Source organism: Lethenteron reissneri, chromosome 11 (assembly GCF_015708825.2).
Source record: "Lethenteron reissneri isolate LAM-NWPU_2019-01 chromosome 11, ASM1570882v1, whole genome shotgun sequence".
NCBI classification, from domain to species: Eukaryota; Metazoa; Chordata; class Hyperoartia; order Petromyzontiformes; family Petromyzontidae; genus Lethenteron; species Lethenteron reissneri.
Window position 1 is genome coordinate 772,742 of NC_083789.1, and position 14,271 is coordinate 787,012.

Consider the following 14,271-nt stretch of genomic DNA (forward strand, 5'->3'; position numbering starts at 1 on the left):
ATAAATTTGAAGTAATATTCTTTATTTTTTTTTATCTACAATGTAGCATCGGTTGTAAAGAAAGTCCATCGTTTTGCTGGCTCGGCATGCTTTGCAACATGCAACAAATTCGTAAAATTACTGGAAAAATAACCATGCTATATATGGGAGTCTGCAAATGGATGTGTTGACAGTAAAGTCTGCCAATGGATGATATTGAACCAGATTCGATTTTATTTGGCTACATAACTGTTCAAAGTGTTTTGCCACATTTCATACATGTGTTCAGTAGCTTTCAGCCATAATCTCCACAAAGACTCGATTCTGCACCTCCATTCTCATGGATTGTTTTTCTCCGTTGTGAATAATGTATATTCACTACCTATCGGCAGTATTATTTACCGCAAAAAGCGTATTTTATCTGCACCTTCAAGTGAGTGAAGTGAGTGAAGTGAGTATAGGCAGCCTGCAGGTTGCCAGAGATGGTCCGAATGTGCGCATGATGCGGAATGTGTCGATGTGATGATGAGTGGGTCACGCCGCGCTGCCGCCTGGGGGGCCTGAGAAGAGGAGGAATGCGGGGTGAGTGGGGGGCTCCGTGGGCCTCACGGGGGCTCCCCCTATTCTCGTGTTGAACCCTACACACGAGGGTCCCCACGCGTGATGAACCTCACTCGCAATGAGCCTCACAGACCCCCACTCTTGGTGATGACCCCCACTCTTAGTGATGACCCCCACTCTTAGTGATGACCCCCACTCTTAGTGATGACCCCCACTCTTGGTGATGACCCCCACTCTTGGTGATGACCCCCACTCTTAGTGATGACCCCCACTCTTGGTGATGACCCCCACTCTTGGTGATGACCCCCACTCTTGGTGATGACCCCCACTCTTGGTGATGACCCCCACTCTTAGTGATGACCCCCACTCTTAGTGATGACCCCCACTCTTGGTGATGACCCCCACTCTTAGTGATGACCCCCACTCTTGGTGATGACGCCCACTCTTGGTGATGACCCCCACTCTTAGTGATGACCCCCACTCTTGGTGATGCCCCCCACTCAGTGATCAGCAATCTTGTGATGACCCCACACGTGCACATGCACGAGCAAGCTGCGACGCTGTGGGTGCCGCGGGCAGGATACGTGGGTGGGACAGGCGAGGCAGAGTGGGGTTGGTGGAATGGCGAGGGAGGGTGGGGAAGGTGAGTCGAGTGGGGAAGGTAGGGACAGTGGCGTGAGGGTGTGGCAGCTGAAGAGAGGGTGTGAGGCAGCTGAAGAGGGGTGGGAGGCAGCTGAAGAGAGGGTGGGACCAGGTGAGGCGTGAGGGAGGCAGGTGAAGAGAGGGTGGGACCAGGTGAGGCGTGAGGGAGGCAGGTGAAGAGAGGGTGGGACCAGGTGAGGCGTGAGGGAGGCAGGTGAAGAGGGTGGGACCAGGTGAGGCGTGAGGGAGGCAGGTGCGCAGAGCGCGCGTGTGGGAGCAGTGGGGCCATGCGCGCCTGGCCGCGCTGCCCTCGCCGCTGCCCCCGTCGTGAATCCGGGCCCCGTCGTGAATCCGGGCCCCGTCGTGAACCCGGGCCCCGTCGTGAATCCGGGCCCCGTCAGCTCGACTGAGTCACCGTGGCGATGGAGGCCGAGCGGGCGCGCCTGGCGGCCAGGATCCAGCGATGGAACGAGTCTTGCCTCGACCTCTTTGGGATGAGCGGCCCCGATGAGGTGAGACCGCTCCGCGGCACGGGCTCCCGGGGTCTCGACAAACAGAATCGCACGAATTGTAACGAGGAGGAGGAGGAGGCGGTGGTGGTGGCACCTGGGGTTCATTACTGACCGGCGCCTTCTGTGTGGAGTCTGTATGTTCTACTCTCGTTCTGCGTGAGGGGTTTCTCGGGGTTGTCAGATTTCCACTCACATCCAACCATAAGATGTAACTTGTAATAGGATATCTGGCCAATATCAGCTACGTTGTATGTAACTGATGAAACTACACGAACTCGTGAAGCTCTCTCGTCGTGGCGAGCGGACAGGCATCTCGCGCCTGAACCACAAAGTGCTATCAGTGAGCAAGAATACAATTGTATGTTTACGTGTTTTGTTGAGCCTCTGTATGTACAGTACTGTATGGCTCTCATAATAGATCTGTCCTGGGATACACACGGGTTGTACAGCCTAGAAAAGGGTTTTAAACGACGGCGAGAGCCTCCCCCGTGTGAGTTTAAATGCCTCTGGCGGGGGCAGGGAGCGGGGAGGGCGCGCCCCGGGCCCGCGGCCACGTCCAGGTGGCCGTCATCTCACCCGGGAGCTGCCGCGTCACCCGGGGCAGTGGCCGCCCTCGTGACGGTGTGAGCCACACAAACAGCATCGCGCCTCCTGGCTTTAACCTTCTTCGTCAAAGCCAACCGCGTAACCATCGTCCGCTTCAGAACATCAACAAGCCGACGCGTAAGCCAGTCGTGCGATCGTGGCCATGCGACCCAAACGATGGGCCATATCGTAAACGAAAGAGACTCCGAGACAGAGGCCCATATCGATACATAGAGGCACATATCGATACATAGACGATAAGCCACAGAGGCGATCGTGGCCATGCGACCCAAACGATGGACTCCTCCACAGTAAACCACTGCAGTCTGCGCTCCTGCAACGGCGGAGAGACGTCAAGACGACACCAACTCTCTCTCTCCTGATGCGCCCTTGTCGTGGCTAGCAGACTGACGTTGCCATTTAGCTCCTGAACACATGAACCTGAAGGCGGTGCCCCAGGGTCCCATAGTACCCCGGCTCTCGCACGATGTCCGCGATGCAGTCATTTTTAGTCTGTTGATGGTCGGCGATGGGGCAATCGACTCATCTGGACGAGCTGTACTCACGATGCACTATGACTACGCTGCGTGCCGCGAGCGTTCAGGGTTTCAGCGCAATCGTCCTCGCTGCGTTTCAACATCGCGGAGTGGCACCGATTTCGGATTGATTGGTACCCCAGTCGCGGAGTTGTGTTACACCCCTGGGAAAAAATAGTGTCCCAGAAATAAAATATTTAATTGTCTCGGCTAGTTTGTATTATTTTGTACCCCGGGGTACCGCCATAAGAATCATATTGCTGTACACAATAATATAATACAATTAAACCAGCATGAGTCATGATTGTTAGTATTATGTTTTTTTAATCCAAGAAAGCCTTAGGGAATCTCAACTCTTTTCCAAGAGGGGCCTGCCACGTCTTATCAGGAGGGGGCGATGTTGCTATGTGTAAGCACCATTGACTAATTTTCAGGTAACAATTTCAGCATTGGGGGTTTTGGCCAATACCAATTCTATGCTTTTTTATAGCGATAATATGGAACGGGAGTACCCAGAGGAAACTCGTGCAGGACAGGGGGAGACATTACAAACTCCACGCAAAAAGATGCGCGAGTCAGGAATCTAACATCGGGGCCGTCCATAAATGATGTCACGCGATTTTGGACGATTTTTGACCCCCCCCCACTCTCGTCACACGGCGTCACAAAAAGTCAGACCCCCCCTCAAATATGCTTCAAATCGCTTTAAACTATTGCCATTGTAGTGCGCATTTAATGTGGCGCTGCACTCTGATGTTGTAGGAGTGTTGTTATAACAATTCTATATTTATATAAAGTTGCGCATTTTGATGTGACGTCACATTTCTCAAACCCCCCCCCCTCGTCACACATCGTCAGAAATGTCTGACCCCCCCCCCCAGGTGCGTGACGTCATTTATGGACGGCCCCATCCTCGCTAATTGCTACGAGGCTCACGCGTTCCCACCGAGCCACTCATTTCAAATGTCAATGTTTATTATCATGCAGAGTGACATTCTGGCTCGAAGAGACTATGTAGGCATGAGATACATATAGAGATGGGGTATTGACACTTTAAGGTTCATGGTGTACATTCTTTATGAATTAAAATGGAGATAAAAAAAAAGTATTTGTGTCCAAGAAAAGCAGAGGTCTATTGTCTTCAAGAGTCAATCGTTGCCGAGACAATCATTGCGGCTGTCCACAATGGAGTTGCTCTGCATCTCACCACGAAAAATGTCACCGCTGGAGAAACTTCACCTTCACAACGTGTGAAGAAAGGTCTGGTTGCACAGCCCGTGTTTGCTGCCCGGCGAAGCTGCGCATGTTGACAGCGCTCACCTCCTCAAGTGACACCACCAAATGTGCCTCGTGTGTGTGCAGGCTCTGGAGTTCCATGCGGTGGTGCGGTTTCAAGTGCAGGCCGAGGGGGCCGTGGGCAGGGTGCACAGCACGTGCGTGCGCGTCACGAGCTCCAGCAGCGCCGTCGATGTCCTGCGTGCCCTGGAAGAGAAGCTGCAGACTCCTCTCGACTCCTACGGCATTTTTGAATTGCTCCCTGGCAAAGGTGGGCTAATTCCCGCTTCAGAGACGAGCTGCAAATTAGTGTTGTTAAGTTATGTTTTAACATTTATAATTAAGATTTAAAAAGTATACAACACATTCTTACAAATGCACACGTTTGATATTACAGAAATGTTTCAAATGTGGTGAATTGCAGTTTGATTACGTTGATTTTATATAAAACCTGAAAATGTGCAGATTACTAACGTTCTCATACAGATACTCACTTTTCGTCAGCAGATTATTTCGTTACACATATTTTGTTTTCAACTTCATATTCCACGTTCACGTTTCATCAGTACAGTGCAAACTTGCGCAATGCAGCTCCTGACAGCATGCAGCGCCTCTGGCAGGGCGAGTGGAATTCATTTCGCCGCGTTGCTCGGAGCAGCTAAAAGCGAGTCGGCCCAGTTTAGCTGCCGGGCAAGTAGCGTGACTACACAGCAGCCTCACCAGGATTACCGGTCACATGGCGGCTGCCTTACACACAGATTTGGCAGAACGGCGTTAATTGGCCTTTGAATGGTGTCAGATAGTGTAAGTGTGCCTGATGGGTGTGTCTACGCAGTGTGTGGCACGGACATTGCTTCTCGTGCCTTGCTGTTCTTGCTTGGCTGTTGTAGAGACCAGAACCTCCGGGATTGCAGAAGCATACATTTCCATCTCTGGCCAATTTTGTGGATTATTTTCTAAATAAGAATGCACTTTAGCTCTTAGTCATAACACGATTATTCCATGAAGCTTTAATCCACAGATTTTAGCCATAACAATTTAAAAATATTTAAACTATGTTTTATTGTGATGATTGCGACTTTTTAGTTCTTGTGCGATGGGAGCTGCAGGTTGACGTGACGATGCCTCGTGTTAGGGGAAAGCAGCGCAGTGATGGCAGGTTAATGGAACTCGCGCGCTTGTGCACCGCAGGTGAGCGGCGCTTGGGACATGGTGAGAGACCGCTCTTGTTGCAGCTGGCCTGGAACCCCAAAGGTCACCATGGGAGCTTCATTCTCAAACCAACTTCCTCGTTACCTGCCAAGGTACTTTGATTCTTATTCAGTGAGGAAAGCCTCACTGATTCTCAAGATTATTTTTCAGGAGGGCCCTGTCAAGTTTGCACAGTAGGGGATGATGTTGCTATGATGTGTAATCCCAATTGAGTAATTTGCAGAGGTGATTGTTCAGCATTTGGATGTTTTGGCCAATACCAGTTACACTGTGTGGTGTTTTAGTTATGGGAGGAAGCCGGAGAACCCAGAGGAAACCCATGCAGAAAAGGGGGAGGAAATATAAACTCCACACAGAAAGGCACCCGAGTCATGAATCATTGCCACCCACTCTACAAGAAGGAGTCGTACCGAATACTCAGTGAATTGCCACACTCTGAGAAGGATTCAAAATGACCGTGGTTGGGACAGGAAAAAGCTGATATGTTAAAAGTGAAAATAGAAGACGAAATGGGGAGCTGTTTAAGCTGTAGGAGCAGTAGATAACGTCTTGTTATACTGGGGATGGCCACAAGGAATAGCAGCAGAGGAAGCAGGCTGAGTTGGCAGAGCCAAGGCAAGGGATGAGCAAAAGACAGAAGCAGGCAAAATAAGAATTCGTGTTTAGGTAGTTTGACCAGTTTTTTTTATCGGATATAAACCGCATGATTGAGCAAGCTCATTGAGAAACTGGAGTCAGGAGAGGGAAAGTAATTTGCAAAGCTAAGCAAATTGAATGTGGAGCGAAAAGTAACCTGAGAAACGGTTTAGACGAAGTTAAACAGTGGAATCTGCGTCGGGGAATCTGAGTTTGTGCTATTATTGCCAATCTATGGACATAATATATATGTGTAATACTGAACTCTATTATACATTTTATTTTGGGTAGTTTTTAAGTTACGATAATTGTTGTAAAGTTTTTAATTTACATCGGGTGATATATGAAAGTGGTGAATGTGTGAGGGAGGAGGGTTGTGAGGAGGCTGGCTGTGACAGTGTTTGTCTGGACATCTTTGACAAAGAGCTTTATAGCTCATCGGATTCCTCCAGTATGAATACATATTCTAATTCTCATGATATTCTGATTCTGATTGTCGAGACGGGAAGCGAGGGAGTGGGTGGAGGTTTCTTATTGGCTCGGTTTTGATTGCACAGATCGGGCAATGCCCATTGCATCACGGGAAGTGTCGCCAAAAGAGTTAAAAGCGGCTCCAGTGATGCGAAGTTTTTTTGTCGGTCCCTTGTGAAGTCCTCAGTGCCTTGCCAACAGCCTTAGCAATCTACCAAGTCAAGTTGCTCAACAGTGTAATATGGATATGTCTTAAATGTCCCATGAGACTTTGCTGACTAATTCCCTCCTGATGGAATTGACATCGGTGTGCTGTTGTGATGCAGCCTCGACTGATGTTTTACGTTGGCAGGGTAAACAACTCTGTGCCCATTTAAACACTTGTGATGAGAATGGCCTTGAGATTACCTCTGAAACACAGGGACACACAGGGGGTGCAGCAGCAGAAACCACCCTCCCTTGAGCTCACAGCACACGCCATACCGGCCCGACGAGTTCTGGAAACACTTGCGGCCAATGTTTGTATCAACCCATCACCTGCGTGCTACCTTGAATGATGTCAATTCATTTCAAGATCATGTTCATTTTGTACTGATGCATCTAAATCATTTACCCCCCCAGTTGAATGTAGGTTTTGTTGTTAACTTTCCTCGTCATTGTTGACTTCCTAGAGTCTTAGTAGCAGCACAACAGATTTCTCGATGTGCGCAAGTGGAATGCCGCAGGGTATTTCCACTTGCGTGAGACTGTGTGTGTGAATTAGTGTGTGGGAGTGTATGTGTGTGAGTGTATGTGAGACTGTGTGTGAGTGAATTAGTGTGTGGGAGTGCAAGTGTGTGAGTGTATGTGAGACTGGTGTGAGTGAATTAGTGTGTGGGAGTGCAAGTGTGTGAGTGTATGTGAGACTGTGTGTGAGTGAATTAGTGTGTGGGAGTGCAAGTGTGTGAGTGTGAGACTGTGTGAGTGAATTAGTGTGTGGGAGTGCAAGTGTGTGAGTGTATGTGAGACTGTGTGTGAGTGAATTAGTGTGTGGGAGTGCAAGTGTGTGAGTGTATGTGAGACTGTGTGAGTGAATTAGTGTGTGGGAGTGCAAGTGTGTGAGTGTATGTGAGACTGTGTGTGACGTGAATTAGTGTGTGGGAGTGCAAGTGTGTGAGTGTATGTGAGACTGTGTGAGTGAATTAATGTGTGGGAGTGCAAGTGTGTGAGCGTGAGACTGTGTGAGTGAATTAGTGTGTGGGAGTGCAAGTGTGTGAGTGTATGTGAGACTGTGTGAGTGAATTAGTGTGTGGGAGTGCAAGTGTGTGAGTGTATGTGAGACTGTGTGTGAGTGAATTAGTGTGTGGGAGTGCAAGTGTGTGAGTGTATGTGAGACTGTGTGTGAGTGAATTAGTGTGTGGGAGTGCAAGTGTGTGAGTGTATGTGAGACTGTGTGTGAGTGAATTAGTGTGTGGGAGTGCAAGTGTGTGAGTGTATGTGAGACTGTGTGAGTGGCGCACTTGCCCTCACCGTCTAGTGAGGCTATAAGGGGGATGTTTTTATTTCTGAGTGGCTATTTTCTGAATTGGTCCCGAGCCTCCCGTAGGTAAACTCGGCCTTTACAAGGTGGTACCTGGTGTGCAGTGTAAAACATTGCCACTCGGGAGACAAAGGCGGTTGGGCGTGGTGCTGGCCACCTCGTGTGCTGTGCCAGCCCTCATAGGTGTGCACCTCACAGCACTTGCCCTAACAGTCTGTGAAAGCTGAACAGGGGATCTTTGTCTTTTGTGCATGCATGGGTGTGTGAGTGAATGTCGAGGTGTATAGGGGGAGTGATATCGTAATGGTGAGCGCACTATGGCCGATTGTTATGTGAACGTCTCTTAGCATAGCCGGCCCAGGTGAGCAGCTGGTGAGAGGCGTCAGCACCGGCCACGGCGCCGTGCGTGACCCTCGCGTGACCCTCCAGACGCAGTCCTCCATGAGCACTGCCCATGGCAGCCGAAACAGTGACACGACGAGAGGGGAGACGTGCTGTGTGTGTGTGAGTGAGACGTGCTGTGTGTGTGTGTGAGTGAGACGTGCTGTGTGTGTGTGTGAGACGTGCTGTGTGTGTGTGAGTGAGACGTGCTGTGTGTGTGTGTGTGTGACGTGCTGTGTGTGTGTGAGTGAGACGTGCTGTGTGTGTGTGAGAGACGTGCTGTGTGTGTGTGTGTGAGACGTGCTGTGTGTGTGTGAGTGAGACGTGCTGTGTGTGTGTGAGTGAGACGTGCTGTGTGTGTGAGACGTGCTGTGTGTGTGTGTGAGACGTGCTGTGTGTGTGTGTGAGTGAGACGTGCTGTGTGTGTGTGAGTGAGACGTGCTGTGTGGTGTGTGAGACGTGCTGTGTGTGTGTGTGTGAGTGAGACGTGCTGTGTGTGTGTGTGTGAGTGAAACGTGCTGTGTGTGTGTGTGAGACGTGCTGTGTGTGTGTGTGAGTGAGACGTGCTGTGTGTGTGTGTGAGTGAGACGTGCTGTGTGTGTGAGACGTGCTGTGTGTGTGTGAGGACGTGCTGTGTGTGTGTGTGAGACGTGCTGTGTGTGTGTGAGACGTGCTGTGTGTGTGTGTGTGAGACGTGCTGTGTGTGTGTGTGTGAGACGTGCTGTGTGTGTGTGAGACGTGCTGTGTGTGTGTGTGTGACGTGCTGTGTGTGTGTGAGACGTGCTGTGGTGTGTGTGTGAGACGTGCTGTGTGTGTGTGTGTGAGACGTGCTGTGTGTGTGTGTGAGACGTGCTGTGTGTGTGTGTGTGAGACGTGCTGTGTGTGTGTGTGAGTGAGACGTGCTGTGTGTGTGTGTGAGTGAGACGTGCTGTGTGTGGGTAGCGCAGGGTGTCTGTGGAGGTGCAGGTAAGTGCGTGTGTAAGTGTGTGCTTGTGTATGCTTCTCAAAGCGAGTCTCTAGAATCTGCTTCTTTATTGCTTGCAAACATGATTTGGTAACCAAGGCCTGGTAAACTGATGTCACGATAATGGCCATATTGTGAAAAATGATGCAGCAACTGTAGTAAGCACACACATTATCTGGCTTGTCAAGTTTAAATTGTCTTGCCTGCTCTTGTGCAGAAGGTGTGTATTTAGCTGTGTCGTTAAATGCAAAAAGATGTTCAATGTTGTTGTAGTTGATGGTTGTATTCACTCAAAGAGAAAATATCTATTCTGCCAGGTGGACGGTTGTGAAAGCCCGAGTGACCAGGTCAGAGACAATGACCAGGATTCCTTGCAGAGCCTCAAGAATTCCTCCGGTACAACCGCACACTCTCTGTGCACACAGTTCACCCTCGCTCCTTGCACATTAAACACTCACGCAGAGTGGCACATACCGCACGTGTACACACCGCACGTGTACTCACCGCACGTGTACACACCACGCTGCATGGCCATGGTGAAGCTCAGCAGCAATCGCTCTGTGAACTCTGAGAGCAGCAGCTGAGCCTGGTGACTATGGAGTGGGTCCAGCACCCTCGCTAACCACATACACCAGGGCTGACGACCAGCTCCCCCCCCACCCTCCCTCCCACCGTCACTCAATGTGGCGCTTTGATGAACTGGCTTCTGGGTTTGCCTGGAGCTGCTGCTGCTGATGCCAAAAGATTTTATTTGGTTCAAGTTGAAACAGGTTGACAATGGTTGCAGCTGCTGCCAGGAATTATAATTCACAAATGCCGCCATATCTACGTAATTATAAATTTGACATCTCCGGTGTAGGCACCTAAATTCATTGTTTACACATTTAAAGTACCGTTCATGGCTGAAATAGGTTTATTAGAGTTAAACATTTGAAGCCAGTTAATTAGGATGAATTAATTATCTGATAAATATAAAGTCTTGATCTCTGGGTGTAAGTCATCAATTACGAAGCCTTAGCTCCCTTACTGCAAATTGGAGACGCTGTGTGTGGAGAAACCAGTAAGGACACGTTTGGATTTATTGGTTTTCATTTATTTAATGGAGTAATTGCACTGTTATTATATTTGATTACTATGCCATGTGGAGGTAGCGTACATTACACAGTGGCATAGTCACAACTAAATATTTGGTGATGCTGCTGCATTGGCAGTGGTGCACAAATAACAAAAAAGCACAACTCAACACAATCGTAAATACCACTGCCTTAACAAGATAAAGTATATAGCAATGATCCTTCTTAACAGCACGTAGAGAGACCAGAGAGGTAGCGTGGTTAGTCATAGCAGGGTTTATATAGTGATAGAAACGTATTAACCAGGGTTGTCTGTCGGATTTGAACCACAAACCTCTGCAACACGCGGAAGGTATGCTACCCCTGGGTCCAATTGTTGCTGATGACCTGCTTCCCCATCTACGTAATATTCTATTCCTACAAGCGTCCTGATGTTATGCATTAGTGGCAAAAGTCCTCAGCGACTGCCTCAAAAAGCGATAAATAGGTTTTCATCACTTTATTTAACTCACTCCCAAAGTATAGCTAGCCCCTGTTAATATATCTAGTGGCTGATCTGTCTCCTTCCTGTATCTCTGCTCTGAGTTTAAACTGGCCTTCAAGTGCCTTCACGGCTGTGTTCAGCCCATTGAGCGACTCTCTGGGTCTCACTCATCACCCTCCAACCCAATGAGCTCCAACCCCACTCTGTAACTCCCACTTTTGCCACGACAGCTTCTACAGGTCACCCCAGGTGAGAGGTCACACTCACTATAGACGTCACACTGCGGGTGGTTCCTAGTGGATATGTAGACGTCACACTGCGGGTGGTTCCTAGTGGATATGGAGACGTCACACTGCGGCTGGTTCCTAGTGGATATGTAGACGTCACACTGCGGCTGGTTCCTAGTGGATATGTAGACGTCACACTGCGGGTGGTTCCTAGTGGATATGTAGACGTCACACTGCGGCTGGTTCCTAGTGGATATGTAGACGTCACACTGCGGGTGGTTCCTAGTGGATATGGAGACGTCACACTGCGGCTGGTTCCTAGTGGATATGTAGACGTCAACACTGCGGGTGGTTCCTAGTGGATATGGAGACGTCACACTGCGGCTGGTTCCTAGTGGATATGTAGACGTCACACTGCGGCTGGTTCCTAGTGGATATGGAGACGTCACACTGCGGCTGGTTCTAGTGGATATGTAGACGTCACACTGCGGCTGGTTCCTAGTGGATATGTAGACGTCACACTGCGGGTGGTTCCTAGTGGATATGTAGATGTCACACTGCGGGTGCTTCCTAGTGGATATGGAGACGTCACACTGCGGGTGGTTCCTACTGGATATGTAGACGTCACACTGCGGGTGCTTCCTACTGGATATGTAGACGTCACACTGCGGGTGGTTCCTACTGGATATGTAGACGTCACACTGAGGGTGCTTCCTACTGGATATGTAGACGTCACACTGTGGCTGGTTCCTAGTGGATATGTAGACGTCACACTGCGGCTGGTTCCTAGTGGATATGTAGACGTCACACTGCGGGTGGTTCCTAGTGGATATGTAGACGTCACACTGCGGCTGGTTCCTAGTGGATATGTAGACGTCACACTGCGGGTGGTTCCTAGTGGATATGTAGACGTCACACTGCGGCTGGTTCCTAGTGGATATGTAGACGTCACACTGCGGGTGGTTCCTAGTGGATATGGAGACGTCACACTGCGGCTGGTTCCTAGTGGATATGTAGACGTCACACTGCGGCTGGTTCCTAGTGGATATGTAGACGTCACACTGCGGCTGGTTCCTAGTGGATATGTAGACGTCACACTGCGGGTGGTTCCTAGTGGATATGTAGACGTCACACTGCGGGTGGTTCCTAGTGGATATGTAGACGTCACACTGCGGCTGGTTCCTAGTGGATATGTAGACGTCACACTGCGGGTGCTTCCTACTGGATATGGAGACGTCACACTGCGGGTGGTTCCTAGTGGATATGTAGACGTCACACTGCGGGTGCTTCCTAGTGGATATGTAGACGTCACACTGCGGGTGCTTCCTACTGGATATGGAGACGTCACACTGCGGCTGGTTCCTAGTGGATATGTAGACGTCACACTGCGGGTGGTTCCTACTGGATATGTAGACGTCACACTGCGGCTGGTTCCTAGTGGATATGTAGACGTCACACTGCGGGTGGTTCCTACTGGATATGTAGACGTCACACTGCGGCTGGTTCCTAGTGGATATGGAGACGTCACACTGCGGCTGGTTCCTAGTGGATATGGAGACGTCACACTGCGGGTGCTTCCTACTGGATATGTAGACGTCACACTGCGGATGCTTCCTACTGGATATGGACGCATCCATGTGGCCCGGTGTGGTTACCATCTGGGTGCATTTGGTTAGTTCCGCAAATTAGGTGGCCTCAATCAAAATTTCAAATCATCCGAATAATACTTTAATGGGGGTCATTTTGATGGTAGTTGTAGTGATAGTTTGGAGAGTGTGGCATGACATATACCAATGGTTTGACATGGCACAAAGCTGAATCCACCATCACCATCCCAGCGTGGCTGAATAAGTGACTCTGAGTATGTCCGAAACACTACATTTCACAAGTGTTTTCACCTTGTCAAGAAGCCTGCACAAATTATTATTTTTACCTGCATTCTTACCCTAATGGGATGACACACGATGCCCAAGTGAAAATCCACTTCCAGGTTATACTAATTATTACCCCATATTTAAACTCTCTGAAATGCATGCACGACATCGTGGCGCTGCCCATCCATGTGCATCTCTTTCCTTTTACCCCACCAGGCTACCTTGAGCTTGGTCCAGCAGTTAGCACAATTGGCCATCAACACACAAAGTAATCTCTAACAACCGCTAACTCTGTTTCTCAAGGGTTCACACATATGCTCACTCTCCGTGTGGCTTTGCGGTGCGTACAGTATTCATAACAATTATGATAACCGCTGTCGTAAATTATTAACCTGACAATGGCGCGGGTGACCTCGCGACCGACCGAGTGCAGGCAAGGCCATTCTGCAGCTGAGGAGGAGCCTCTCGGGGGGCAGCCAGAGGGAGAGGCGAAGGTCTTGGGGAGAGAAGGTGACGCCCCCCGTCATGCGACAGAGCTCGTATGGGCCGACGAGCACGCAGCAGCAACAGCAACAACAGCAACAACAACAGCAGCAGCAACAGCAACAACAGCAACAACAACAGCAGCAGCAACAGCAGCAACAGCAGCAGCAACAGCAGCAACAGCAGCAGCAGGGGGACTGCGAAGGCGGAGATGTGGAGGGCACCGAGCAGTGCTTGCCCTACCTCGTTGATGTAACTCCAGGTGAGTGCGGCCATGGCATAGACGCCGGTGGTGCTGCTGCCCGTGCCTTGTAATCCAGCACTGAAGGCAGTTCGGGTTGATGGATTACACCAAAAATGTTGTGAAACTCCCTTCTTGTGTGCGTTGCGGAAGTTCCATACTCTGGTGTTCCAGGACATGGTGGTACGGTAAAAAAGTGGACTTCATCTGCTCTTTCTGTATGGGATGGAGTGTTTATCCCCTGCATCAGTGGGTTTCTCTGGGTGCTCCGGGGTTCCTCACACAAGTAAGCACGAATTAATTGGCCGCTAACACCGTCGTATGTAGAGCACCGCAAAGTTTCTCTCTTTCAGAGCGAGTTGAAATCTGTGTGGTGGTGGCGGCGTGGTACAAGTTGACATTGTTAGTGTTGTTCGTAAGAGGGAAGCATAACGCAAAATGGAGAAAAAACGTAATTAGTGAAATAATTTTAATGCAGATTTCTATAAAAAAATATCTTTCCATATCCTTGGTGACAGTGGCCTTTAATCGATGTTCTCCATCTCTCGTCCCTCCAGCGATGAAATTGGCAAAGAAATTACCAACAACTTGAACTCATTAACAATGCAAGACAGAT

The 14,271-nt window shown here is 49.6% G+C and overlaps 1 protein-coding gene across 1 annotated transcript in view; it reads left to right on the forward strand.

Moving 5' to 3' along the window:
* Positions 1-1,416: 1,416 nt before the first annotated feature.
* The window catches only part of LOC133341181 (PH domain-containing protein DDB_G0275795-like), a 21,298-nt gene continuing 8,443 nt past the window's right edge, over positions 1,417-14,271 (forward strand). Inside the window, exons 1-5 of the mRNA XM_061549635.1 lie at positions 1,417-1,694; positions 4,178-4,361; positions 5,282-5,394; positions 9,591-9,669; positions 13,365-13,676. Of these exons, the coding sequence (XP_061405619.1) occupies positions 1,605-1,694; positions 4,178-4,361; positions 5,282-5,394; positions 9,591-9,669; positions 13,365-13,676 (778 nt within the window). The 5' untranslated portion in view covers positions 1,417-1,604. The remainder of the gene's footprint in view (positions 1,695-4,177; positions 4,362-5,281; positions 5,395-9,590; positions 9,670-13,364; positions 13,677-14,271) is intronic.